Below are 26,433 nucleotides of genomic sequence, written 5' to 3'. Positions count from 1 at the left end.
CACATGTAAAATAAATTTGAATATTTGAACATATGATGATCTTAAGAAAATAAATAGTGTTTTTAAACGATTAATTGTATTAATAGTGACAATCGAATCTTAAACCTACGAGGGTAAGTTATGTCCATATTGACGTGAAAATTTAATGAAAAATAATGAGTTTTTTTTTTAGCAATTACGACAATAAATTTTTCTGCTAAAATATAAATTTAATCTCTAAATTCTTATAATTGTATTAACCTTTTTCATTTTAAAAATATTTAATTGGTATTTTCCAAAACTTTGAAATATTATACAGACATTGGGCTCGGCCCAAACGATATATCGAGATTGGGCTCGGCCCAATATATTATCGAACCTTGGGCTCGGCTCAAAAGCCCAGTCCATATATTCATCTCAATTGATTTTGTTTTCACCTGCTCCGGTTAAACTTCTCGACTTGTTGGCTCCCGTCGCGGAACCCGCCAAGTATAAAACGGAGCCCCCACAGCGGAGCCGGCATAGGCACTGATTTTAGAGAGCAAGAACAGAGCCCTGTGATTCTGGGAATTCAGCATTCTCCACCAAAAGTTCTCACCTTTTCCAACTTTTTCTTTTTCTGTTCTTTTTTCCCCTTTACGTTGACTGTTGATACGAGTTCAGATTCTGATCACGTCATTGTTCTTCGGTTCATTGTTTTTCGTCGGAATTTCTTTAGCTTCATCTGTTTATGTGCTGAAATTTATATGCATGGCGCATTGGCTTAATAGAAGTTCATGTTGGATGATGAAAGTCCCACATTGGTTAATTTAGGGAATGGTCATGGGTTTATAATCTAAGAATACACTCTTCATTCGTGTGAGGCCTTTTGGGAAGCCCAAAGCAAAGCCATGAGAGCTTATGCTCAAAGTGGACAATATCATACCATTGTGGAGAGTCATGTTCGTCTAACCGTTCGAAAATCAATAATGCTGAGTTTTTTGTTTCGTAATTGGGAATAGTGCGGTTCTTCGAGTAAATGAGTGGGAATTTTTTGTTCTTCGAGATGGCTGTGGAATTTTTTGTTACTTTTCTCAGTTCATTCCTACTGAAATAGCCTTAGAAATTGATGAAGCTTTAACGTTTTGCGTTTTTCCTTGTTTTTTGGAATCCCATGTTCAATTCACAGTTTGATGGAGAGGGAAAGAAGTTATGATTTTCATATTTGTTCTGATTTGAAAAATGTTTATGTATTTGAAGGATCATTCAAAGGACTGATCGACGCTTCAAATGAAAGCTTTCTATTTGTTTATGAGGATGATCTTGATGGACATCTCAGTAATAGCCCTTTGAAGTTGAAGCCACTTCAAAGTAATGCATTGTGGATTTGAATATTATGTAAATTGCTCTGAAAATGGAGATTTAGATGATGAACTTTTCAAATAAGCTATCTAATTACATCATTGAATGCATCTTTCAAATATAGGAAGCCCCAATTCACCCATTAGAGCACCATTTTTAGCATCATTTCTTACTTCTCTGTGGTTTTCTTTGCTTTTCTTATTCTTCCATTATGTGGCAGATCTTTTTCATCTTTGCGTTTTAGTAGATAGCAGCAAGAGATGAGCAGCGAGGTAGAAGCCTGTTCAGAATGCACCAAAAGATGCTTACATCTTCATAGAAAGACAAATAGTTTATCATCTGTAACTTCGTTCTTCAAAGTTATGTTTGGCGATCGCTTTTCCGAAGTTTTGGTATGTTCTTCTTCGTTTTTGTTAATATCTCCAAAATTTTGTTTCCAGCCTTCTAAATTTTTGTATTTGTTCATGTTGTAGACAAGCTTGATGTTTTTTTTATCCAAAATGGTAACTTGTTAATTGTTTGTGGCGTTCTCCATTCGTGTTTTCGAATATATTTAAGGTGTTGTAGTTCTTATAACTATTATCTACTGGATGCCACCCCTCGAGATCTTTCCATTTGGCGAATCTCCATGTAACTATATCTCTATTGTTGGTGTGCCTACGAGTTCATCTTGTTACCTTGATACTTGCACTCTTTGTCATTGATGCCGTGTTTCGTTATTTTTCAGTACTTCCCACCCGTGTTTGCTGCTACAGTGTCGAGGTTGGTTAATAAAAAAGTTGTTCTTGAGGATTCTCTTGGGCAACAATGGAAGGTAACAGTTTCCAATTGTGAAGGATCTCTTGCGTTTCGAGAAGGGTGGAGTGCGTTTTCATCAGAGCATAGCTTAGAAATTGGGGATTTTTTGACCTTCAATCACATCATGGACTTGCACTTCAATGTTACTATCTACACGAAAACTGGTTGCGAAAAGGAGTTTGCTAACAAAAGCAATATGAGGAAAAGAACTAGAAGTACTTGTCCTGTACTTGAGATAACTAATGAAGGTTTGACCCATCCACAAGCTTCCTGTCCCTCTGTGGGTTCTGGATCCAATGTGGCACTGTCTCAAGATAAATGTTGCATGACTTGTTATCGAGACTTGAATTTGAACCTGAACCAGGACAAAAGGCCAAAGTACCAGAGCAGTAATGAACGGAACGGATCTCTCTGTAAAGCAGACATTGTTGATTATTCGTACGCTTTCATCAACCAGAACAAGGACATAGGACTGGAGGAAAACAGAACTCCCTTATTCGACTTGTTTTCCATGGAAATGCAGACGACTAATTTCTGCGTCAATGAGATTACCACGAAGAAAGTTGCTGGGGATGAGTTAAATCCTAACCGTGCTTCCACGTCATCAAACGCTGCAATTGATGTCAGCCGAATTAACAATGCTCGAGTTGATATAAAAGGAGATAAAAGTCAGTGTTTTGAGGAGGCTGACATAAAGAGGAGCGTCTCTGGTAACAATCCTTGCCACGATAAGACTATCGAGGTTCCTTTTATTACGTCTGCAACTAATTCTGATAGAAATGTGAAGCATTTTTGTGACATGCCATTAAAAAGTGTAAAAGACTGCCAGAATATACCAGCAGTATTCGACACGCCCTCAAGTGAGTACTAAAGTGATACGATACAGTTCTGTTATGAGTTATATTCAAGATAACTAATTATGTTTGAAAAATATTTCAGCAATTACAAGACATGATCATCAGGAGTCTAATAATAAACATACTTTTCCCGTCGACCATTCCCATGGCATGAAACTCGAGTATCCTCCAATTTCCCTGGAGGTTAAAAAGTGTCCGCACGGTTTGCTCTCTATTCTGGTTACTCTATATGGCTGTATAATTGTCAATTCGTTCTCGTCTATAGATAAGAAACGTCATTTCTTGCCCTCAGGAATCTGTAAAACGTTGTAATGTTATATTACTGTGAATGCTGTATTCGAACAGGGGACGTCAAAAAGACCACTAAAACAGAAATGAACAACTATGAAGACTTCATTGGACAAATATGTAATTCAACTTAATTTATCACATCATTTCTTTGCAGTCTGTGGATTCAGCGATGTCTAAATGGGATTTGTTTTGGTTACAGCGGTGTCAAAAGTGAAGGAGGAGCTCCTCGAAAAGTCTAACCAAAGTGGTAGAGATGGTACTAACAGTAATGCAGATTTGATAGCAACTCGAGCCCACGTCTCCTGCATAGTGGCTGAAGATACTCTGTCTTTTCTGGTATGCTACTGCCAACTCTTGCTTTGTTAAGTATGAAGTTCATTCATATTAGTTCATTAAAGGTCATGCCATGTTTTAGTTTATGGTTCTCATAAAAAGTTGATATTGATATAGGACTTATAAGGGTTTTGGTTGATCGGTAATCTGGATCGTGTTTTAATGTTTTTAGGTTCATTGTTTGGTTGATCGGTAATCTGGATCGTGTTTTAATGTTTTTAGGTTCATTGTTTGGTTGATCGGTAATCTGGATCGTGTTTTAATGTTTTTAGGTTCATTGTTTGGTTGATCGAAAATCTGGATCGTGTTTTAATGTTTCTAGGTTCATTGAGTTTAACGAAGATTTATGCTTCTAGAAACTATTTTCGGATTTAGTGATCCAAAATAGTAGAAATTCGAGAAACAAGTATAGTATTTCATGTTATAAAGTCAAACTAAATAAGCATAATAATACGTACCTAGACATATGCGCTCAGGCTTGTACATATTTATGTGTGATATCGTGTGATGCCCGAGAGTACGAATCTCATACGAACGATGCACTGATATCATCACGATCATTGCTTCGTGTCTGTACCCAAATAAGTTATGAGCTAATTACTGAATGGACTGCTTTCCCTTTCTCACTTTATTTCGATGCCCATAAAGGAACTACCGACGAGTTTGCAGTCCCCGTGTTCGAGAGGCCGAAAAAATCCAGAGAAGAGAAGGTTAGTGTTTCTTCGGGATCCGAGGAAGAGACTGTGGCCGATTCTTTACCACGAGATGCCGAATGTTCATGTTCTAACAAGTGGGTGGGAAGCTTTTTGTTCTGCAAATAAAATTCAATCAGGGGACGAGTGTTTATTTCACGTCGAGGACGAGCTTGAACGCATATATGAAGTACGCGTTCGGAAATGTAAAAATTAGTTGTATTATATGTTTCTTAATCTCTTCTATGTTTTGGTTTGCTGCTCAAATCTTATGGTAAACAGATCATAAGTCTAAGCAATGGTGGAAACTGTTGCAGTGTAAAGTTTATGTTAATTAACGTATTTGTTGGCTCTAAAACTTTCACCTCCTAGTTTTAGAACTCTTTGTTTGAAGTTCCTCGGCAGCATGATCATGGTTGTATTTGGATGTCCTTGTCATGCTTGTCTAAACATGTTGTCTATGGTTTCATACCCGTTTGCATTTTTTATTTTAGTGTCATGGTCATATTTGTCCAAGACGTGTTGTCTATGGTTGTATATCGGATGTTCTGGTCATGCTTGTCTAGACATGTTATCTATGGTTGCATGCTCGTTCCAAACCTTTTTTACTTTAGTGTCATGGTCATGTTTGTCCAAGGCGTATTGCCTGTGGCTGCATGTCGGATGTCTGGCTCATGCTTGTCTAGACATGTTGTCTATAGTTGCATGCTCATTCTAATTTTTTTTTTTTTTTTTTTTTTTTTTTTTTTTTTTTTTTTTTTTTTTTTTTTTTTTTTTTTTTTTTTTTTTTTTTTTTTTTTTTTTTTTACTTTAGTGTCATGATTATACATGTCCAAGACATGTTGCCCGTGGTTGCATGTCAGAGGCTTTCAGGTTAGGTAGCCTTTTAGTGTTCTTGTTGTATTAATATGGGTTGTATCATCAGTCACCAAAATCATGTCTACACTCGTCATGGCTAAAAATGCCCCCAAAATGCACTATAGGAGGATGCAACTAGTTGTTCATTCTTCCTACCCAGGTTCTATGTTATGAAAGATGTGGTTGTTGTTCGTTTACTTTTAGCTTATAACATTTGTTTTTTTCAAAATATTTTCTAAAGTAATACATCAATCACATTTCTCTAAGAACATTCCTCTCAAATGTGACCCGATACTTGAGCATACGTCAATTTGTCTGCGAAGTCTAAATCTCACACAGCTGATTTGCTTGCTTGGTTAGAACAAGTGTCGCACAATCAATGTCTCATTGCCGCAAGAGTGCAACGGGACAGTTATGACACAAGCTGCCACAAGTGCACAATTAATATCCCGCAAGAGTGCACTTGTGACACGAGCTCCACAAAGCTCAATTTCTCATAAATAGACATATTAGCAAATTCCCCAGTGTATGGGCTGGGCTCCACTCAATCGGCCCATAACTGGCCCAACCAGCCCATTAGCAAAAGGACCTACGCTTCACCTGCCCGACAGGGCTCGGCCGGCAGTCCGCAGAGGAAGTGGAAGACGGGAACACCGGTGAGTCGCCATGGACGCCGCTACAACATCTCTCACGGAGTTCTTCTCCTTCCTCTCCATCTCGAAACCGTCCACTCCACACCGTGAGTCAGTCTCTTTAAATTTTCAGTCTCTTACGAAAGCAAAACTGGCACGGTTGGCTGCCGCCAGGACCAGGAGCTCTGTTACGTCTTCTTCCCCAGAATCTACCTCTCCCATCTTAAGCGTAAGGAATTACAATGTTTTGATCACTGTGGACAATAACGATCCTGAAGAGAAGCTAGTGAATCAGTTCAGGAGACAGGTCTTGAGAGCTGGAATCTTGCAGGAGTGTAAGAGGAGAAGATTTTTTGAGAACAGCCAGGCGAAGAGAAAGAGGAAAGCCAGAGAATCCGCAAAAAGGAATCGCAAGAGGTTAGTTATCTCGTTTCTAAAGCAAAACTTGATGAGTTGAAATGGCTGCATGTGGATTTTTTGTGATTTAGTTCTTTTGAATTGATTAGATTCTTCATTATGGTGGAATCGTCTGTTTTCTTTCACTTTCTGGGTAGTCAAACAGTGCATTTCGATATCAACTTCTTGAATAGGTTCCTCTTCCAAAAATTCAATCCAAACAGTGGTGCCCTTGAAGCACCAATACCACCATTGTTCTCCTTGGTTTCCTGTTCTCCTCTTCCTTCTGTGATCTTCCATAACATTGTCAAAAAATCGGAAGCCGCCTTAGATCGATCTATATCAATTCAAAGAATTAGCTTATTAAACCTTCTTCTGTTTTAGTGGGAAAGGAAAACAGAGGATAGGGAGGATTTTTCAACAGGAGGATGAAGTTCAAGTAATTGAGCTTGAGTAGCTTAGCTTGCTATAAACTAAAGCAATGATGAATCGTTGAGCAAATGCTTTTTCAGAAAAGTTGTTATCAAACAGGAAAATAGTTGGATGCTGCTTAGTTACAAGGTGATCGTGATTAGTATTAAGATCTAAGAAGGTCACTTATATGGTTGATTTCCATAATCCATCTTTCTTAGTTCAACTTTTGTATTCAAAATAAGAATCTTTTCAGCTCTGGGTTGAATTGCCTAAATAATCTTTGATACCATGAAGAACACTTTCTATGATTTCTGCGAAATCAGTTGAGGCATGTTTCATAATGATATCATTTTTAGTTTTTTTTGGTTTTGAAATTTATGTTTCTTTACTATGTTTTTCACCTTGTTTTTGAATCATTAAATTCCAGAAACAATGACAAAGTTCTAAAACTAATTTTTTTTAATTTTGAAAACATGGCTGGGTTATTTTTGATATTGTGTTCATGGTCCACGCTACTAATTCCAAACTTTAAGGCCAACTTTGAGAGAGAACAAGTTCTCAACCCAAAAGTTTAGACGATATCTCCAAACCTTCCAAACTAGTTTCCATGGATGGGGAATGGTAAAATGAATATTGCTCATTCAATTCACTTCCCATTGCAGACCAAAACTTTGTCTTGCCACTTTGAATCCTTTTGTGTAATCCTAAAACAACTAGGTTTCTTTTTCGTATTTTATTTACTTGGACTTGTTGTTATTGTTTTTTTTTTTTTGGTTATATGAAGTTTTCACTCCTACCATTGCATATTCGTTAGGACAATAACCTATGGGAATGATTGATTTCGAATCATATGACTCTTCTTCTTCCTTTCCTTTCTTAGTTCAATCTTGAATGGAACCGTGAGATCTCACATCGGTTGGAGAGGAAACGAAGCATTTCTTATAAAGGTGTGGAAACCTCTCCTTAGTAGACGCATTTTAAAACCTTGAGGGGAAGTCCTGAAGTGAAATCTCAAAGAGGACAATATCTACTAACGGTAGGCTTGAAATCTTACAAATGTTAACAGAGCCAAACACTGGACAATGTTCTAGCAAGGACGTTGGGTCCCTAAGGGGATGGATTGTGAGATCCCACGTCAGTTGGAGAGGGAAACGAAGCATTTTTTATAAAGGTGTGGAAATTTCTCCCTAGTAGACGCGTTTGAAAACCTTGAGGGGAAGCCTAAAACAGAAAATCCAAAGAGGACAATATCTACTAGAGGTAAACTTCAGCTATTAGAGGAACCTTTTTTTTAGGATTGTTTAAGTCTCTTGTTGTATGTAGTCGTAGTCTCTGCAATTCAATACCGATAGATACATAGAAATATATATTTGCCCCATGGTTGTAAAGTAATGTAGATGTGGTTCCCTAATTGCAGAAGGGTTTGGAAGCCTGAATCAAGAGCTGAGGAGCAGCTAAAACAGGAAACCACTCGGAGGAAGGATATGAATGAGGAAGAGGACAACTGGGACTTTTACCAAGTAGACCTTCCTTACTGTTCATAGAAAAAGCTCACTGCCTTGAAAAGTTAGAAGCCATTATTTGTAATGTTTTGGCTTAGATCATCTTGCCTTCGACCATCCTTCTGTTGATGTTCTTCAATGAAGGCAGGTCTGTCTTCTGCTTTGAAGTTGAGCTGGTGTAGCAACACAGGACAAGATTGTTTTGTGGTCGAGTATCGGTTGGAAAGCTTTGGCCTTTGTCGAGACGACAAAGGCTTAGGCTTAGGTTCTGTTTGATAACGATTTTGTTTTTAACTATTCGTTACTATGATTTTCATCTCTCAAAAGAGCAGTCTTTTTAGCCAAATTTTGAAATAACAATAATAAAATTACTTTTCATAGTTTTTTAAATTTTGGTTTGGATTTTTAAAACGTTTTCAAAAAACAATATAACAAAATTAAAGAAATTTATGAGTGTAAGTAGTATTTATAAACCAAATGTTCAAAAATTAAAAGTAAAAATAAAATAAAATACCTTGAATTTTGTAATTTGTTTTAAAAGTATTCGTGCACAAAATTACAATATTACTCATGGCTTTTCATAAAATTTTTGGACTGTGTTTGAGATACTTGATTAAATTTGAACATTTTTTCGACGGAAAATTCTCAACAAGTTGACTCATAAGAATGTTGGTGGAAACTTTAAAAGAGTACTCGGCTGATAATGTAATTCCAATTGATATACTTTATAAATGCTTAATTGCATAAATACGAAAAAGATAAGCTAGAAAATGATGGATACTTATATGAAAAAAATCAAAGGTATCCTGACATCTTATGAGAGCTATACTCGGTGATTCTAATCTTTCTTGGAAAGCTCATACGAAAAGGTTGGATAATTACGAGCGGTAAATTCGGCTAAAATCATTCAATTCTTGTTTCCTCCCATATGAATCTGGCTTCTATCACTACCTCAATCTCCTTATAAATTTTTATTTTAATGACAGTTATAAAACGTTTACGAAATTTTGAAAGGACAGTGTGGATCTGCTCTATTGTAGCTTCTATCACTTCCTCAATCTCCCGATAAATTTCTACTTTAATGACAGCTATAAAACGTCTCCTGAAAGGACAATCTTCCGCCTTAACATTTCAACGAGCAAATTTTCTACTTTAGTAATAGTTATAAAACACACCCATCTACTTTTGATTTCTTAGGCTGGCCAATTCTGATTCAAATTGTTCCATTCATAGAACTGAATGAATAATATGTTCATGATTCACCGGACCAAGATTTAACAATGAAAGTGGATACTCTATAGTAGCATCATATGAACAAATGCATTTACATGTATATCAAACTAATTGGAACACCCAATCAATCCTTCAGGTACTATAGTCATGAAAGTAGTTGATCTACATTAAGAAGATGAGCCAATTATGAATGCTCCTCGTTTCCCTACAAATGCCTCCTCATTTCACAACAAATCCTCAATTCAAAACACACTAAACTATGTCAGGAATTAGTGAACTTTGCTATACAAATCTTATCATGGAGTAGATGACAAGCTGACTGTGCCAAGGACGAACACGACGCGTCGAGCACAAATTATAGACAGATATCATCTTCAAAATGGCCGAATGTCTTGAAGAATTGGCACACACCTTCTTCTGTAAACCAATTCTCTTTCATCTGCAAGCCACCAATTCACCTCGTTAATGGAATCTCTCCAGCATTTGGAAGAGTCATTGCTGAAGAAAATGTCATTTATGCATATCTTAATGTGGAGTACGTGGGATAAGAACACTCACGAAGTAAGGGTAGTCTTTGATGCTAAATTTTTCTGGAGCAGCTTTCATAAACAAATGAATGAAGTACAGAACAAATTTGCCACATTCTTCACCATTCTTCTGTTGTGGCACCTAGAAATTTCGTAGATCATGTAATTATTTACAGGTTAAAAGGAAGAATAGGATCAGAAGACAGTTCGAACACGACAATGTCGATTACCTTTGGCACCATGAGAGGAATATCGCCAATAACCTTCAAGTTTTTGCACCTGCCATCATCTTTGAAAATGTCCATAACAAATCTGAAAAGGGTTGCAAAAGCATATCAACTACTGAAAGAAACAATAATAGAGAAGAAATACATTAACGCCTAAAGACACACTTTCTAATCTCTGGTTCAAGCCGTCTTGGATTTGCCTCCTGAAGTGAATCAAGCAATAACATGCATGGTTTTCTAGTTTTTGACTCCGGCTTCTCATCAAAGTGGCAAAATATCAATAGGCTCCAGTGGCTCCTAATAACAATTAGTTCGTTATATGATACAACATAAACACGATAATACAAGACTTTAAGTCGTGAGTGGGGAAGAATCTACCAGCAAACAATAGGAACAAAGACATATTTCTTTGAAAATATTTGTTTGTTCTTAATCCATTTCAGGACCTTTCTTCTGTGTGCTGCTTTCAAGTACAAGCTAAACCATAAACAGTCAAGGTATGTAAACTGGATCTTCTTCTCTTCTGGAGAGCTCCTCCATAAATTCCTACACATCTCAATATTCCAATCAAATTACAGCAAATATTTCATAATGTTTAGCAAGTTTATAAGGAATGTTACTTACTGAAAACAATATTCAAAAGCTCTAGAGTCAAGCTTCCTTTTTTGACTAGGACTTGCACCACTGGTTTCAACTTCTGCTGTTGATTGCTTGCAACGACGAACAGGACTAGTGTCTGATGTCGAGGGGGGTACAAGCTGTACAGTTTCGATATTCTCAGATTCTTTTAATTTTTTCCTGTTGCCATGCCCTGAAAATTGATATAAAAGGTGAGTGACATTTTGTAACCTGAACCCAACATGTCTCTGTCAGTAAGCAAATCGGTTTGTTGCCAAAATTCATTTGGAGAGTGTCCAAAATAAACAGACAGAACTTATATGGAACAATGACCGGAAGTTATTATAATGATGGGAACTAGATGGCTATACTAAAAATCAACCTCTAAATCAACCTCTAGTACAACATCTGCTAGCAGTGGGCCAGTTACAAATGATATCAGAGCCGAATATCGGGTGGTGTGCCAGCGAAGACGCTGAGCCCCAAGAAATGATATATTTTCCTTGCTGAATTCAGCGAAACAATCTAACTTAAAATAAAATAAAATAAAAGGATTTGAACAGAGAAAGCTGAAACCATAGTAGGCCATAAAGGAACAAGAAGCAATAAAAGATGAAGAAGTCGTTTTCTCCATGAGAGAAAATAGAAATTGTTTGCCTTACAAGGAACTACTTTTCTATCCAACAGTATAAAATTACAAAAAAAATGTTGATGATTTTTTTATGGAGAAACAAAGATATTTCATTGACAAGTGAAATGACCACCGGTGGTGGTGTTAGGAATCACAGACCTCCACATCCACAATGGTATGATATTGTCCACTTTGAGCATAAACTCTCGTGACTTTACTTTTGGTTTTCCCAAAAGACCTCATACCATTGGAGATGTATTCCTTACTTATAAATCCATGATCATCCCCTTAATTAGCCAACGTGGAACTCCCTCCCAACAGTCCTGAATAGGCGGACTACAAGAAAGACTACCTGTTGTGAATTAAAGAATAGAGACTAAAATCCATGAATGGGTCAACATTTACATTGAAAGGTGTCAACATTTACAAAACTAAAGCATTCGATAAAACTAAATGAAGGATGAATGCTGTTCAAGGTCCCCCCATTTCTTTCACACAAAAGAAACCAAAAGAAGGAACGATTAAAGGCCAGCCATAAAAGTTTTATGCATCTCAAAAGAACGACCCACAAAAATCAGCGTTAAAAGATCAAAGATGGTTCCTGACAGAATCATACATCAGCCAAAACCTTCTAAAACAAATTTCCAACAATCAGTATAACTTCAATACAACTGTCATGAGGTTGAGATAACTATTAAGCCTGCTAAAAAAATTTGAATAAATAACCATAGTTATCCATCCCTATCATTAAGTTGTCTAGTATAAACAAAATCTTCAGATTGAAGCACTGAACCACGTCAAGAATTCATTGACGATGATGCATAAAACCAGTCAGAGACCTTCATCGTTCTCTGAAACAAGCCTTCCAAAATTCCTAATATGCAGAGAGTTTACCACAACATATATGACAAATGAGATAAAAGTTCCATCAAACAAGACAAACTCGTGTTGAAGTTAACATACATAGGCACCCTAGTATTTAATAAATTTTGGTTTATGAGCAGGCATGAAAGCAGGTAGTTCGAGATTCCGCCTCCTACTATGAATTACCACCACTGCGCAACTGGATAAAACAAACTAAATAGCTATAAATTTTCTTCTCCCAATAATCTTGGTAGCCGCTAGAGGCAAAGAAGAAACATACAACTAGCTAGTAAGAACAAGCTTTCCATCATCACCATCCCGAATCGCGAATAAGCAAAAATGTCAGCCAAAGTACAGGAAACGCTCTTCTAATCGCTAATTCAAACCACACGACAGTAAACTATCACCATCCAATCTCTCGACTGCAAAACGATGCCGATTGAAACTAAGCAAGAAGATGCTACTAAACGAACTGATGAAATTTTACCTGTGGTCGGCTGATCGAGGTCAATGAAGTTCACCGGTTGTGGACGCTTTCGTTTACCCATTGATTGCGAAACTTTCCAGAACTTCGCCGGATCCTTCTTCTCGGTCGAAGATGAAGAACGGTGGCCGCCGGGCTGGGCTAGATTAGGAGGCCGGGGGGATTCTGAATCGTTCCTGCGATGAACGAAACGACATATCGTAATTCGTTCTGAAATTTTTTAATGAACCCGACGGTATTGGTTAGTAACTTCAGAGCCGTTGGATTCATTAATCTTGTTTTGATTATATTGGATCACATTCTTTTCCCTCATTGATTTATATAATATAAATAATTAAGGAATATATATATATATATATATAAAAGCACGGTGGAAATCGAAAAGAGCATCCCGTAAGAAAGAGCCCCTGGCTCGAGAACAAAACAAGGGATTGAGCAGTGTGAAAAGCCACGGGAATACGCCTGAGGCTTTCATTTAAATTCCTAAATCTCAAGTCAAGGCGTTATACTGAAGCTTGATCGAGAATCTCAAAAGGGTTTTTTGAAGCTTACCCGTTAAAGCGGACCGTTAGGTTAGCAAGGTGCCTCCGTTTAGGGGCTTGAAGGACTTATGCGATGACAAAGGGTATTAGGGCCAAAGGTTTACCCAAACCATGGCTAGTGTCGTCGAAAAGGCTGGTAGCAGATTCGTAATCGTGTGGACGTTTTGTTACTCTGCTGAAGGGGCAAATTTCAACCGAGCGAGTTGCTTCTCCAAAGAAAGATGCACTGGTTAGGCGAACCAAAAGACGTAAGGAACGCTGAGCGTGAAGTACAATTAAATCCATTTTGAAGACGAGTTTCATGCATAATGGAGGGTTCCATTGTGATTCGACATGTTGATGAGCTTGAAACAGTCTCCAACCTACGTCGAAATGTCTAAAACCGAGGGGCAGAATAGGCCGCTAATAAATATAAAATATTAAAATTTTGTTTTAGTAATATTTTGTTTTTTAATAAAAAATAATTTAATTATTAAAAGTTTTAGAATTTTAATTATATTTTTGGATTCCAAAATTTATGAATATTTTTATTAATTTAGTTTATAATATATATATTAGAGAAATGGAAGTATTCCATTTCCTTCGTAATAAGCCACACCTCCGCCAATCTTGGTGCCTCCTCCTGCAAGAAACACATCACAGGGACGACCCCAAATTCTTCACTCGGCGAGCAATTTCTCAGTCGCCATGGAAGGACAGGAGGGAACTCAGCAGCCTCATCTCGTGCTTGCTCACAAGCTCTTCCTTCTAACTCATCCCGATGTTCAAGATATCGAGAAGGTCAATCTTAGGGAAGAAGTATTGGCCTCCGTTAAAGCTGATGGTAATTCGCGGATTGCTTCATACTCTCAATGAGTTTCATCGATTTCGCATTGTGATTTCTGTCTTACGAAATGTGGTTTTTTCTTCTCTGTAATTTGTATTGTGTAGACATGGTTCCTTTATACGAAGCCCTAACCGGAAATTCGCTATTGGATTTGGATCGTAGCGTGTTGGACTCGATGCGTGGGAAAAACGAGGAGGAGTTGAAGAAGCTGGACGAGAAGTGAGTTCTTTCATACTATTCTTGATCTGTTTTTGTAAGTGTTCTTTAGTATGAGGGTTATGCAGGAGAGTACATCTGAAGTTCTTTGAATATACGTGAATGTGCATTAAGTTGATTATCCTTGAATGGGCGTCGATTTACAGTTCCACTTCCTATCAGCACATCGACTTTCAACTTTAGTTAATTCGGAATTTCCATGGATGTGTGTATCTGTTCTATTTGAGGCGCAGTTCTACTTAACTTTTGGATATTATTCTACCATAACTGACCTTACATTGCTAAATTCCTAATTGATCAAAGGTTATGCTGCTGTTGAATGTTTTGATTCTGTATGGTGACTATCTGTGGTTCTTTTTGTATTATAGCAATTGAATATGACGAGTAGGGCACATATGAGTTCAAAATATTGTTGCACGCTGATGGGAACTAGATTTCAGATCTACTAAAATATATTGAATAACCAACAATACAAGTTGCTAAATGGTGATCTGGTAATTTGAAGAATTTTGAGAACTCCTTCGAGTCGATATCTATTGAAACTCTTGTTGAGTCCCTTCATTGCATTCCTCCTTTATTTAAACAACGCACTTAATGCATACCCACACTGGATATGGCTTTGGATTTGAATGGTTGATCTGTGCTTCTTGAGTTAAGGGCTACTATTTTTGTAGCTGTTTATGGTGCCATGCTGTTGTGTGTTGTTTTGTTTATAACTTTTAAGGAACAGCAATGTGTGTATATTTAGCCATTCATCAATCTTTTACTCAGGATTGCTGATGCTGAAGAAAACTTGGGTGAAAGTGAAGTTCGAGAAGCTCATTTAGCCAAATCACTTTTCTTCATTCGTATCGGTGATAAGGTTCGTTAAATCTTTCTCCCCAAGTATTGTAGGGCTGTTCTGCGACTTCCACCTAATGTTCTAGATTTTGACCTCAGGACAGAGCACTGGAGCAACTCAAGGTAACTGAGAGCAAAACAGTTGCAGTTGGACTTAAGATGGATTTGGTTTTCCATACTCTACAGCTTGGATTTTTCTACATGGATTTTGACCTCATCTCGAAAAGTATCGAAAAAGCTAAAAAGTAAGCCATGATATGAACATCGCTCGTAGTATTTCTTTTTAAAATCAACATTTGTGTGTTATTGGTTGTGATTACTTGCTCTGTTTGCCAGCTTGTTTGAAGAAGGAGGTGATTGGGAAAGAAAGAATCGTCTGAAGGTGTATGAAGGCTTGTACTGCATGTCCACTCGAAACTTCAAGAAAGCAGCCAACTTGTTTTTGGATTCCATCTCGACTTTCACTACATATGAGCTTTTTCCTTATGACACATTCATATTTTATACAGTTCTCACAAGCATTATATCTTTGGATAGAGTGTCTCTAAAGCAAAAGGTACTTGTGATTTCCATGAATTTGCATTCAGTTTTTTGTATCATGGATAGTTGGCACGTCTTCCCAATTGCACTATCGATTTTAATTCATTTACTGTAGGTCGTTGATGCCCCTGAGATATTGACGGTGATCGGAAAAGTCCCATACCTTTCTGACTTTTTGAACTCTTTGTATGACTGTCGATATAAATCATTTTTCTCAGCCTTCGGTAAGCAGGAAATTTTACACGATGCTTAAATCCGTGACTGATAATCTACTTGTTTCGGGTTTCACATTTCTTTATTTGATCTGTATCAATGCAGCTGGTCTGACCGAGCAAATAAAATTAGACCGTTATTTGCACCCGCACTTCAGGTACTACATGAGAGAGATCAGAACTGTTGTTTATTCCCAGTTTCTGGAGTCCTATAAGAGTGTCACAATCAAAGCAATGGCGAATGCATTTGGAGTATCTGTGGAATTTATTGATCTGTAAGTGGTCATGCATGGATACTAATTGTCTAAATGATGTCTAAATGATTGTTTTCTCTCGTAAAATGTGTTTTTCTGATGGTGCCAGGGAGTTGTCTCGTTTCATTGCTGCGGGAAAACTTCATTGCAAGATTGATAAAGTAGCAGGTGTTCTTGAAACTAATCGTCCTGATTCCAAGAATGCTCTGTACCAAGCTACCATCAAGCAAGGAGACTTCTTACTCAACCGTATCCAGAAGTTGTCTCGTGTCATTGATCTGTAATTACGATTTTAGTTTGCATCGATGAAATTTGAGCATCGGAACTTCGTGAAAATGGCGCTGTCGTTTCGTTCTGAACACATTGGCGCCTCAGGCATACTGTTGTCGTTATTACTTGATTTTGATATATCAATTGAATGTCTTGTTAGAAATTATATGAATGCTTTACACTGACCCTTTTCATGTCTTCTTGTTTTTCAAGAGTCATATTCGTTTTATCTTTCCTTCTTTTTATATCGACTTTTGAGCACGAAACCGGGATCAATATGTCTAGTTTGATGAGTTCAACAATGATAATAGATTGAGACTGTTGGATGATGAAAGTCCCCGTCGGCTAATTTAGGGAATGATCATGAATTTATAATGAATGAATACTCTATTCATTAGGATGAGGTCTTTTGGAGAAGTCCCAAGCAAAGCCATAAGAGCTTGTGTTAAAGTAGACAATATCATACTATTGTGGAGAGTCGTGTTCGTGACGAGACTTCATTGATAGGGATCTCCAAAACCATGATGTCTCGGGTCTATACTTGGGTTGGGTCTTGTTTAGGTTTTATAAGTGTACATGGGGTTGGATTGGAAAAATATTTTGAACCAATCCAAAATTTTGGGTGGTTGGATCGGTGACTCAAGCAATCCACAATACAGTTTGATTCAATCCTCTGTTTTTAGGTTAGGTTGAATTAGGTTATCGAGTTTTTTAAAATTATTTTTACTTATTTATCGTACATGTTAAACATGCACAAGTTATAACACATTACTAACATTAGTTACAAATGTTAAATATTCTTAATTTTCATAATAATATTAAAAATAGGGTTCAATTGTAACCTTATTTTCAAGTTGGTCCAAGAAAATGTCAACCTACAACCAGCTCGGGTTGGTTCATTTAAAATGTAAGAATCATGTTAAATTAATTAATTAATTAAATTGTTTTGGTGTTTGTAAATCAATTGCTTCAAAATAATATAAAATATTTCAACTTTATAACGAAGCGGCCCATATTAATAAAGCCCATGTAGGCCCAAACTGAACCGGACAAAGATTGCAGTGTAAGCTTCCCGCCCTTTCTCGATTCATTTACGCGCCACTGAAATCTGAATTCCGCAGTTTTCATTTCTTCTTCTAGAGTAAGCTGTTGAGACATTCGTGTCTGTGCGGCTCTGATTGAGAGTGAAACGATGTTTGGGAGGATCAGATCGCCTTCTTCACTAGACTCCTTGGAGCGGGCGACTTCTAAGATTCACAAGGATGATTGTCTCTCCATCTACGGTTCGTTCTCTATCTCAATCTTTGTTTTTAATATAATTATGGACTCACAAGTTAACTCTTTAGGAATCTGCCGATTTCTGTTTTTTTTTTTTTTTTTTTTTTTTTTTTTTTTTTTTTTTTTTTTTTTTTTTTTTTTTTTTTTTTTTTTTTTTTTTTTTCTTTTCTGCTTTAAATATATGCGATAATAAGATAGGATTTTTTCCATTTCATGGAAATCAATTTTTGCTTGGATTGAAAAATGGTGTGTTCTCGCCCTTTGTTCTTTTGTTTTCTTTTGGTTTTTCAGTTTTTTAGCCACTTAGTAGACAGGAAACTAGGTTTGTAGTACTTTGGCGGAGAAAAGTTGAATTGGTTATGGAAAGTGTAGGGGATCTGGTTTTAACGATGTTTAGAATTAGAAACAATTAGACGTATTTAGTAACCAACAAGAACAAGGGATCAGATGCGAGAATTTGAATGGGGTATGGATATTATCTTGTTATTTAGAATGACTATAGAGAATGATTCTTGAATTTGATAGAGAATAAAAGAAGAACTCCGTTTGAATTATTGTTCGTTTCATTGTTTAAAACTTAAAAAGTGGATCTGCTGTACCGGATTATGTATTTGAGAGCTGTTATTTTCGGGGTCTTGGCTAATTTTTGATGAAGAGTTCATTCAGCTTATAGCGCCTGAGTTTCTGGAGAGATTATTAGTACGGCTTCTGTTGGCAAGTCTACATTGTTGTGTTGCTTTGCTTATCATAGGCAGATGATTTAAAATCCTAGTTAATCAATTAAAGTACTCTTATTTTTTGAAACCCACTTCTCTGACTAAACATTAACTTGTTCAAGTTGTAAATCTACAAACTTGCTACATCACAAACTTATGTTCTTGTAACATATCATTAATCAAATGTTAGCTATACATTATACTTTCCAATTGTAGGCTAATCTAGTGCACATTTCTCAAACTGCAAGTAGAATACCCTTACTCTTCTGAAATGTGAAGTACCGCGAGCATTCAACAGTGTCCTTGTTCAGATAATTGTATTGTTTGCCAAGCAGTTTTTTGATGCAAGCATATACATGATTCTTAAAGCTGAAAGATGTGAAAACGAGGAGACATTGCTGCTGCTAGCGATTGATATTGAGCCATCGACATTTTAATTTAATAGCTTTCAAAAAAAAAATAGTATTGCTGGTGGCTGACCAAGTTTGTTGTGGCTTCTTTTTCCAATGATCAAGTAAGCAATAGCATCGTTCTAGCAGTCTATGCTTTGGCATCCTTTACGAATGGAAGGAGAAATACTCTCTTTTAGAGTACAAAAGGAGAGTTCTAGTGTGAGATCTCACGTCGGTTGGAGAGGGAACGAAATATTTCTTTTATGGGTGTAAAAATCTCTCCTAGCATATGTGTTTTAAAACTTTGAGGAAAAGTTCGAAAGGAAAAATCCAAAGAGGATAATATCTGTTAGTAGTGGACTTGGGTTGTTACAACTAGTTGATACGATACCCGTTTTGTGCCTTATCATCACTCTAATAGCATATCTACCCATGCGTTTAGTTAATTAGATTGCCTTCTGGGCTCATAGAAATTCTATCACACAATTTGCTCCAGTTATTTTTTTATATTAGTATGTAAGTTTCCTTTCACAAATTAGTTAATCGGCTTTGAATGTGCAATTGTGCATTCTGTAGGATTAGATAAATAGTTGGAATTGTTGTTAAGTTATTAGTAATGGAAACTGTTTGGATGTGAAGGTCTCCCCTCATCGGGTCGCTCTGGCCAAAATCATTACTCTTTTTTCAATGACAACCATCGATGAATCAGGATAATTTTTTGTTGTCGTGACGCTTTGATTATTCTCTCCTCTCTCGATAGCTCAAAGTCAGCTTACAATGGTGGCGTGTTGGAAGTATCACTCCTCGAAAGTCTTTTAGGGATTACCAGTTTCAGAGGGACCTACGTTTTCTTTGTTTACTTCTATAAGCTTTCAATTTTTAGGCGTGAACCATACAGTTCACTCTCTCTTAGAATTAGACTGCAGTCCTGAATCTGAAGTTGGGGATAAACAGCCGATTGGTAGAAATAGTGTTTTAGTTTAGGAATTCAAATTTTTGGGTTCTAAGACTACATTTATGAGACCAAGAACTATTAGATAAATTCTTTACAGTTCTCATTTAGTTCCTTCTTGCAGAGACCACCCTAATGAAGCTTAAACTCGGTTCCCAACGAGAACCATGTCCACCAATTAAAGAGGATGCCTTAGAAGATGGAGAAACTGACTCTAACTCAAGTTCATCGTGTACTGAGGCAATGAACACACATGCATTTCTGAAGGATTCTCATCAGTTAGTCAATTCAACCAAAGAAGACTTGATGGCTGTAGATTCAGATTATTCGACGACTACTTCACCTGATTCTTCCGAGGATTGCCAATCAACAGAATATTCAACACAGCGTAGGATGAACAACTCCATTCTTTACCTATTCTCTAAGTTTAAAAAGTCTTCAGGAACTCCAAAAATCATGGAGGAAGCAGTGGCAACAGAAGACATCTGTTGCGTGGTTATGTCACCGAGTTCTAGTGCATCGCAGTTGACTGACAACAGCGAGCTGCATTCAGAGCAAGAACCCATTGATTTTTCAACTGCGTTATCAGAAAAGGTTCTGTAACTTGGTGGCGTGATCGAACATCATTGCAAATCCAGATTCAGTTACCAATGGCAATGAGTTCTCGTTCGTGTTTTACTTCAAACCTGCTGAAATCATGTTGTAATTTTAGTGTCCAAGATGCAGAATGTAAAGGAAATTGTATAATTCGCATATCCGAACATGAGCTTAATTATGAAGTGTTTAATTCAACTCTTGTGAAAATACCTTGCCGGAAACATTTGCAATTTCTATTAATACCCATCTTGAGTAGAGATTTCAATACCGTTTGTAAAATACTACTACACTTTGTTCTGGATTGAGATCGCTTGAGTTTCTTGGGGATGAAAACCTAGATATGGTCTTTGTTATCAATTTAGATTGCTTGAGTTTCTTGGGGATGAAAATCTAGATAGGGTCTTTGTTCTCGATTGAGATTGCTTGAGTTTTTTTTAGATGAAAACCTAGATAGGATGAAAGGGTATCGAGACTATGAAAACATAGAATGAAAGGGTATCGAGACTATGAAAACATAGATAGAATGAAAGGGTATCGAGACTATGAAAACATAGATAGAATGATAGGGTATCGAGACTATGAAAACATAGATAGAATGAAAGGGTATTGAGACCGTAGATAGGATGAGTGAGTATTTAGTAGCAATCATTCAATTTATTCATAAAATATCTAAATATAAAGCATTTTTTTTTAAATATATAGATATTTTTATTCTTAAAATTTCTAAATCATTTTTTTAAAATAAATATAGGATAGTTCATACAATTATTGGACCTAGGCTAGTAACAATATATTAACCTGTAGTGCTTTTTGGATTTTTTAATCTAGTGCGGATAGTCTAACTAATACACTCATACATTCCCCTAAAGAGGTATAAGGGAGTCTCCCATCTTTCTCATGCGGACTCAATGTCTCCCATTGAAACGAGTACCTTATCCTTGACCACCATTAGCACAACTTCGAAGATTTTTTTTTAGTCTACAACTATCGATACTATTCATATGCTTTCTTTGGTTGTTTAGCTACAACATCACTTGATTGAAGAAGCCATTATCGTCATATCTGCGGGCTTTATTACTACTTCACATCATCTTCATAATTCTCGATGAAAAAATTCTCAAATTCTTTTTTGCATAAACAGTTGTGTGAGGAAGATTACAGGGCTCTACTAATTCAAAGTTACAGACAAGAGTAAAATCACAATTCTTTCTGAGGACAATGTCACTCTATCAGCCATGGTGCAAGAGCTGGCTCCCACTCGACCACTTCGCCTTCTTTGAACCAGAGAGCTGCACAGACAAAGTTGAGGATTGAAGAAAATGCAAGATCTAATGGATTGTCAACAATTTTTAATCCATTTTAAAAGAATTGCTAATAAACTAATGGTGTAATTCTACATGAGCTCAACACTTGACTACTGCAGCATCCCTAAACTACAAAACTCGTCAACATAATCAGGATTTCATAAAACCTACAAAATTGTTTCTACTTCGAGTGGAACTTCGTCCTGAAACGCAGATGCTATTTTTCTTTTTTAAAAAGTCAGCATCCGTCCCAAGACAGCGAGACCCAGACTCTAGAAACATCGAGGATTTTCCTTCTTAAACTCGCTCAAAGAATGCGTATGCTACCTTTACACTTTGTACAAGCTTTTATTTCCAACCATCAACAATTCAAGTCTTTCTTGTAACCGATATTGTCTGTTTTGGCCTGTTACATATCACCCTCAGCCTCACAGTTTTAAAACGCGTCTAATAGGGAGAGGTTTGCACACCCTTATAAGGAATGATTCGTTCCCCTCTCCAACTGATGTGGGATCTCACATTTCTTTTTCTGCTTCTAAAAGAAACTGATCGTTAGCAGAAATAACCCTTATGATTCTTAAGCATGTTGTTTCCTCCTAGATTTCGTCCTAGATTTAACATTTACCGCGTTTGGTAAAAGACGACCAACTTCAAGATATATTTGGTGCAGTTTCTTAGCTTTGAAATAATGAGAACTCTACCAATACAATAACAAATCCATTGGCTATACTAATATGATCGAAAATGTACAGACAAATTAAGCCATTTTAAATCACATAACGTCTCTTACCTACTTCACGCTTGCCACTCTCGGGACTATCGCTCCCATGAATCACATTCCTGCCAATATGTTCAAATAAGTTATTTCTTTTAACCATAGGATTTAATCATTACACCAAGAATCAAGTTTTATAAGGCCAAACCTTCCTTTTTGAATAGAAAGATCCCCTCTAATTGTTCCTGGCTCGGCTTCGAGAGGATTTGTTACTCCGATTAACTTACGCGCTGATGCCACAACACCAACACCCTCCCATGCCTAAATAAACACGGTTAAAATTGACAGGAAGCTGAAACACAGCAGAATAGAGTCTTAGAGAAACATACCATACACACAACAGGACCTGATGTAATGTACTCAATTAAACCAGGAAAAAAGGACTTGCCCTTAAGATCCTTGTAGTGTTCCTGTAATGATACAAGATTAGTTGAATGGAAATTTTAATGAAAATCTCGAACAACCCATTAGTTTATGGAGTAATCGTCCAAAGTTGTTGAAAAGAAACAATTTAGTACTCTAAATACTTTCAATCTTTTGAGATTAATCCAGAAGGCTTCAGAAACGTAGTGGAAAATGAACGTGGTTCAAGAACAAACCTCAGCCAAATCCTTGGTGCATTGGAAGAGCTTCAAGCCAGTAAGCTTAAACCCTTTCTTCTCAAACCGTGAAATTATCTCTCCAACCTAAAACAAACTCAATTAAAGCAAGAACACTTCAGAATGTTCGTCAAGCAGTTCTCCACTATAATTACAGAGGAAATTGTGGAATTCTTAATTTTTTTAATGTTAAATTTGATATGATTCAACACAATTGAACTCGCATTCAAGAATGGAGACCTTAATGGCACAGAAACTGAACAATGAACATTCAAGTACTCTGAATTGAAAAGATCGACAGCAACCATAGAGAGAAAGCGAGGAAAAGAAAATTAAAGGAAACTCACAAGGCCACGTTGAACACCGTCAGGTTTCACCATAATGTAGGTCTGGTCGACTCGTTCCTGCACCTCAATGGACAAAATCGATTAATCTTCAAAACAGGCCAATCGAAAACCAGTTGAATCGAACGAAGAAGAGAAATGAAAGTGAACAAACCAGGGAGGCAACCAAATGAGGCAAGAAAATGAAGGATTCATTGTTAGTAGAAGCAGCACGAGAACGAATAGAAAGTTGGGGAAAGAGATTAGAATTCGAAGGGAATGCTGAAAGATGGTCGTGGCGGCGGCGATGGCGGCTCAGGTTGGCAGTCCGGGTAGGGGTAAAGCAGCAAACGGTTGTCGTCGGCGGCGGCCGGATAAGCGGCAGAGCTCCTCTTCCAAACACCGCCACAGCGTCCATTTCGCTCGCCCTCTCACTGAAAAATCCCAATCCGAAAAGGTCTGTGTCGAAGGAATTTATATCGGAGAACAATTAAATTAAAAGTTTTTGCGTTTTTTTAATATAATTTACAAATAAATAAATAAATTATTTCTTGCTTTTTGGTGTCTAAAATTTAAAATTAAAAAATGCAAAATATTTAACAAATAAATTAAAATTTTATAATTTATATTTTATTTCCTATAGGTTTGGAAGAGTTATTTGTTAATTTCCATTTAAAAAAAAATATTGCTGTTGTTTCCAACAATATTAATTTTTAATAATTACAAAATTATGGTAGAATATTAAATATAGCTATGTTCTTAGTTTTGAGTAATAATTGTAAATTCCATGAGTTTTACTATAATATATATAATTATTTTAAAAAATAAATTAATTATGAATATGAGAACATGTTTTTATTTTTAATTTATAATATATACTTCACATGTTAGCTAGATTCATTGATAATATTAATAAATAAAAAAAAAAATAGTAGTTTAAATTTTTACCGGTGTAACCTAAGAATCTCGACCAATCTAGACTACTCAAAGCAAGTCAATATCTACTAATGGTGAGTTCGGGCTGTTACAAATGCTATTAGAGTCAATCACTAGACAGTGCAAGACACTAGTCAGAGTAGGGGGAGACCCTCTCCATAGTAGATGTGTTTTAGAATCATGAGGCTGACGACGACGAATGTAATGGGATAAAGCGAACAATATCTATTAGCGATGGGTTTGGGCGATTACAAAGGATATTAGAGTTAGGTTTAGAGATTGTTATGAAAATTAAAAATATTTGAGTAAATATTTGATATTTGAATTTTATAAAATTTTAATTATTAACCTAATATTAAATAAGTAGATTAAATAATAATAATAATAATAAATAATATAACTCGATTAAAAAATAGACAAAATAAGAGTTAGGTTAGATTGTGAACTTGTTGTTCGAGTCGCCAATTTAACCCATCTAAAATTTCACAATCGCACTTTTAAAGACAGCGGACTAGCGATTGTGCGGCACTCACTTTCCAACGACAAGTGAGCTAAGCCAATTTGTTCTTGCGTCGCCTACGGCCAAGCGACGTATGATCGAGCCTCTAGCCTCGGTTTTGAAAGAAGATTTTAGAAAACGATGGTAGAGAGAGATTTTAGAAAGAGACGTTATATAAGCAAGAGAGAGATAACAACGGCTTAGCATATATAACGTTGGGTAGGGAGAAGTTGACAAACCCTCATCCTAAATAATATAAAATATGCAAAAAAAAAAAAAAAAAAAAAATATATATATATATATATATATATATATATTATATTATATTATATTAATGAAGCGAAATAATATAATATATCTTATATGATTATACTCCTAAATCAGAGAGAATCGGAATGGAAGCCCACGGCGGCGACTAATACTCTATACTCAGAATTAGCTACCAGAAGTTGCCTCCGACGACCGGCGGAGAGACAGAGAGAGAATAGCTAATCTTTCCTCTGCCGGTGCAGCGGCGGCGGCGTCTTCAACCGGAGACGGGGCTAGAAGCGGGGGAAAAAGCAATGCAAGCAAGCAAAAGAATGGCGGAAGAGGCGCCGTCGTCTCCAACATCGGAGCTACTTCTCTTGAACTTGGGATACTTAGCTTTGTTGAAGTGGATTTGCTTCGTCGCCGCTCCCGCCGCCGCTTGCGGCGTCTGAACTTGCTGCTGCTTCCTTCTGAGGGCTTCTACCACTTTAGAAACCATTTGATTTGTGCTGTGGGGAAGATTCCTACACAAGCACTGCCTTTTATAGTGTCTGAGGAGGACGAAAATGCCCCTGCCAATTATCTTAATTTCTAATTATTTCTTATCCCATTTGAAATAATATTAGAATTATTATTTTGAAGTAAATGATTTTAAAAATATATTTTAATTTTTTAAATTTTATTTTAATGGCTTAGAAGTGTATGGGCCCTTAAAACTTCCTGGCTTCTAATTCTTCATCTGTACAAACAGTGCTTACATTGTTGTCTAGTGAACTAAAATTATTTGTCTAGTTGGCACAAAAAAATTCGAGTTTTATTTATTATTATTATTTTTTTTTTTTGAAATGTCGTGATAATTCACTTTTCGTAATCAAATTTATAAAATTATAGCTTAATATTTTGAAACAGTCGTTTTTAGTGCATATCTTCTTTGTTCGAGAGTTGGGTCCTCTTCTATGGAGATACCTTTCGAGAATTGAGCGTGATGCTTGAAGACCTTTCGAAAATTATAGCTTAATGGCAGGAGCAATGGGCAAATGCTCGGTAGGCCAAAAGCTCAATGAACACTACGAGAAGGGTTGGCATTGGCAGAAAGAGACGCACTATGACAATCTCACTCAAATTATAGATCGAACTGAAAAGTTAGCATAGTTTAATGCTAGAGTGAGCTTGAGCTATTATAAATGGTATCAGAGCCAGACACGGGGCGGTGTGTATGCTAGACCCCCAAGGGTGTGGATTATGAGATCCCACATCTGTTGGGAAGGGAAACGAAACATTCATTACAAGGGTGTGAAAATCTCTCTCTAATAGATGGATTATAAAACTGTGAGTTTGACGGTGATACGTAACGGGTCAAAACGGACAATATTTACTAATTTTTAATTACACGACTCATCCTAACCCATGAATTTTGAAGCTCGAGAAGTAAAATA

The 26,433-nt window shown here is 36.6% G+C and overlaps 6 protein-coding genes across 7 annotated transcripts; 4 read left to right on the top strand and 2 right to left on the bottom strand.

The window, feature by feature from the left end:
- The first annotated feature begins 436 nt into the window (after window positions 1–436).
- On the top strand, window positions 437–4,649 carry LOC111489978. The gene is made up of 8 exons (XM_023138386.1): window positions 437–569; window positions 1,219–1,329; window positions 1,541–1,712; window positions 2,048–2,978; window positions 3,058–3,177; window positions 3,321–3,383; window positions 3,466–3,602; window positions 4,248–4,649. The coding sequence occupies exons 3-8, from the start codon at window positions 1,581–1,583 to the stop codon at window positions 4,506–4,508; spliced, it is 1,644 nt and encodes a 547-aa protein (XP_022994154.1). The 5' UTR covers window positions 437–569; window positions 1,219–1,329; window positions 1,541–1,580; the 3' UTR covers window positions 4,509–4,649.
- Window positions 4,650–5,751: 1,102 nt separating this feature from the next.
- LOC111489990 (30S ribosomal protein S21, chloroplastic-like) lies at window positions 5,752–8,369 on the top strand. Of its 2 annotated transcripts, XR_002719487.1 has the most exons (3): window positions 5,752–6,198; window positions 8,009–8,209; window positions 8,282–8,369. XR_002719487.1 is itself a non-coding variant. In XM_023138401.1 (2 exons), exons 1-2 carry the CDS (start codon window positions 5,816–5,818, stop codon window positions 8,133–8,135), a joined length of 510 nt encoding a protein of 169 aa, XP_022994169.1. In that variant the 5' UTR covers window positions 5,752–5,815; the 3' UTR covers window positions 8,136–8,369. The 2 variants fall into 2 exon arrangements, 1 of the variants encoding a protein (XP_022994169.1); XM_023138401.1 differs by having other exon boundaries at window positions 8,009–8,369.
- Window positions 8,370–9,317: 948 nt separating this feature from the next.
- On the bottom strand, window positions 9,318–12,942 carry LOC111489985 (probable ubiquitin-like-specific protease 2A). Its single transcript, XM_023138396.1, has 7 exons — window positions 12,681–12,942; window positions 10,705–10,891; window positions 10,459–10,626; window positions 10,246–10,377; window positions 10,084–10,165; window positions 9,885–9,995; window positions 9,318–9,765 (listed from the first exon to the last, which is right to left on the bottom strand). Exons 1-7 carry the CDS (start codon window positions 12,739–12,741, stop codon window positions 9,682–9,684), a joined length of 825 nt encoding a protein of 274 aa, XP_022994164.1. The 5' UTR covers window positions 12,742–12,942; the 3' UTR covers window positions 9,318–9,681.
- Window positions 12,943–13,816: 874 nt separating this feature from the next.
- LOC111489981 (26S proteasome non-ATPase regulatory subunit 6) lies at window positions 13,817–16,574 on the top strand. Its single transcript, XM_023138390.1, has 8 exons — window positions 13,817–14,042; window positions 14,150–14,264; window positions 15,033–15,123; window positions 15,201–15,346; window positions 15,438–15,657; window positions 15,757–15,865; window positions 15,960–16,128; window positions 16,217–16,574. Exons 1-8 carry the CDS (start codon window positions 13,907–13,909, stop codon window positions 16,389–16,391), a joined length of 1,161 nt encoding a protein of 386 aa, XP_022994158.1. The 5' UTR covers window positions 13,817–13,906; the 3' UTR covers window positions 16,392–16,574.
- A 900-nt stretch (window positions 16,575–17,474) lies between these two features.
- Window positions 17,475–20,519, top strand: LOC111489988. The gene is made up of 2 exons (XM_023138400.1): window positions 17,475–17,660; window positions 19,840–20,519. The coding sequence occupies exons 1-2, from the start codon at window positions 17,570–17,572 to the stop codon at window positions 20,316–20,318; spliced, it is 570 nt and encodes a 189-aa protein (XP_022994168.1). The 5' UTR covers window positions 17,475–17,569; the 3' UTR covers window positions 20,319–20,519.
- Window positions 20,520–21,390: 871 nt separating this feature from the next.
- On the bottom strand, window positions 21,391–23,777 carry LOC111489986 (nucleoside diphosphate kinase-like). The gene is made up of 7 exons (XM_023138397.1): window positions 23,489–23,777; window positions 23,338–23,394; window positions 22,991–23,077; window positions 22,721–22,801; window positions 22,540–22,652; window positions 22,407–22,456; window positions 21,391–21,601 (listed from the first exon to the last, which is right to left on the bottom strand). Exons 1-7 carry the CDS (start codon window positions 23,729–23,731, stop codon window positions 21,534–21,536), a joined length of 699 nt encoding a protein of 232 aa, XP_022994165.1. The 5' UTR covers window positions 23,732–23,777; the 3' UTR covers window positions 21,391–21,533.
- Between the last annotated feature and the right edge of the window lie 2,656 nt (window positions 23,778–26,433).

The sequence above is a fragment of the Cucurbita maxima genome, unplaced genomic scaffold (genome assembly GCF_002738345.1).
Source record: "Cucurbita maxima cultivar Rimu unplaced genomic scaffold, Cmax_1.0 Cma_Scf00015, whole genome shotgun sequence".
Taxonomy (NCBI): domain Eukaryota; kingdom Viridiplantae; phylum Streptophyta; class Magnoliopsida; order Cucurbitales; family Cucurbitaceae; genus Cucurbita; species Cucurbita maxima.
This window is presented reverse-complemented; position numbering and strand designations above follow the sequence as displayed.

What these genes read in the sequence shown, in the direction of transcription:
- LOC111489981 (XM_023138390.1), top strand. Translation starts at nt 13,907, where the DNA reads ATGGAAGGACAGGAGGGAACTCAGCAGCCTCATCTCGTGCTTGCTCAC. An exon ending in TTGAAGAAGCTGGACGAGAA is followed by an intron (nt 14,265 to 15,032) that starts GTGAGTTCTTTC and finishes TCTTTTACTCAG; the next exon opens with GATTGCTGATGCTGAAGAAA. An exon ending in GAGTGTCTCTAAAGCAAAAG is followed by an intron (nt 15,658 to 15,756) that starts GTACTTGTGATT and finishes CATTTACTGTAG; the next exon opens with GTCGTTGATGCCCCTGAGAT.
- LOC111489985 (XM_023138396.1), bottom strand. Translation starts at nt 12,741, where the DNA reads ATGGGTAAACGAAAGCGTCCACAACCGGTGAACTTCATTGACCTCGAT. An exon ending in CTTGAACCAGAGATTAGAAA is followed by an intron (nt 10,166 to 10,245) that starts GTGTGTCTTTAG and finishes AACCCTTTTCAG; the next exon opens with ATTTGTTATGGACATTTTCA. An exon ending in TTCCTCTCATGGTGCCAAAG is followed by an intron (nt 9,996 to 10,083) that starts GTAATCGACATT and finishes CGAAATTTCTAG; the next exon opens with GTGCCACAACAGAAGAATGG.
- LOC111489978 (XM_023138386.1), top strand. Translation starts at nt 1,581, where the DNA reads ATGAGCAGCGAGGTAGAAGCCTGTTCAGAATGCACCAAAAGATGCTTA. An exon ending in AGTATTCGACACGCCCTCAA is followed by an intron (nt 2,979 to 3,057) that starts GTGAGTACTAAA and finishes AAAATATTTCAG; the next exon opens with CAATTACAAGACATGATCAT. An exon ending in AAGATACTCTGTCTTTTCTG is followed by an intron (nt 3,603 to 4,247) that starts GTATGCTACTGC and finishes ATGCCCATAAAG; the next exon opens with GAACTACCGACGAGTTTGCA.
- LOC111489986 (XM_023138397.1), bottom strand. Translation starts at nt 23,731, where the DNA reads ATGGACGCTGTGGCGGTGTTTGGAAGAGGAGCTCTGCCGCTTATCCGG. An exon ending in CTCATTTGGTTGCCTCCCTG is followed by an intron (nt 23,395 to 23,488) that starts GTTTGTTCACTT and finishes ATTGAGGTGCAG; the next exon opens with GAACGAGTCGACCAGACCTA. An exon ending in CTTTCTATTCAAAAAGGAAG is followed by an intron (nt 22,457 to 22,539) that starts GTTTGGCCTTAT and finishes ACATATTGGCAG; the next exon opens with GAATGTGATTCATGGGAGCG.
- LOC111489990 (XM_023138401.1), top strand. Translation starts at nt 5,816, where the DNA reads ATGGACGCCGCTACAACATCTCTCACGGAGTTCTTCTCCTTCCTCTCC. An exon ending in GCAAAAAGGAATCGCAAGAG is followed by an intron (nt 6,199 to 8,008) that starts GTTAGTTATCTC and finishes CCCTAATTGCAG; the next exon opens with AAGGGTTTGGAAGCCTGAAT.
- LOC111489988 (XM_023138400.1), top strand. Translation starts at nt 17,570, where the DNA reads ATGTTTGGGAGGATCAGATCGCCTTCTTCACTAGACTCCTTGGAGCGG. An exon ending in TGATTGTCTCTCCATCTACG is followed by an intron (nt 17,661 to 19,839) that starts GTTCGTTCTCTA and finishes TCCTTCTTGCAG; the next exon opens with AGACCACCCTAATGAAGCTT.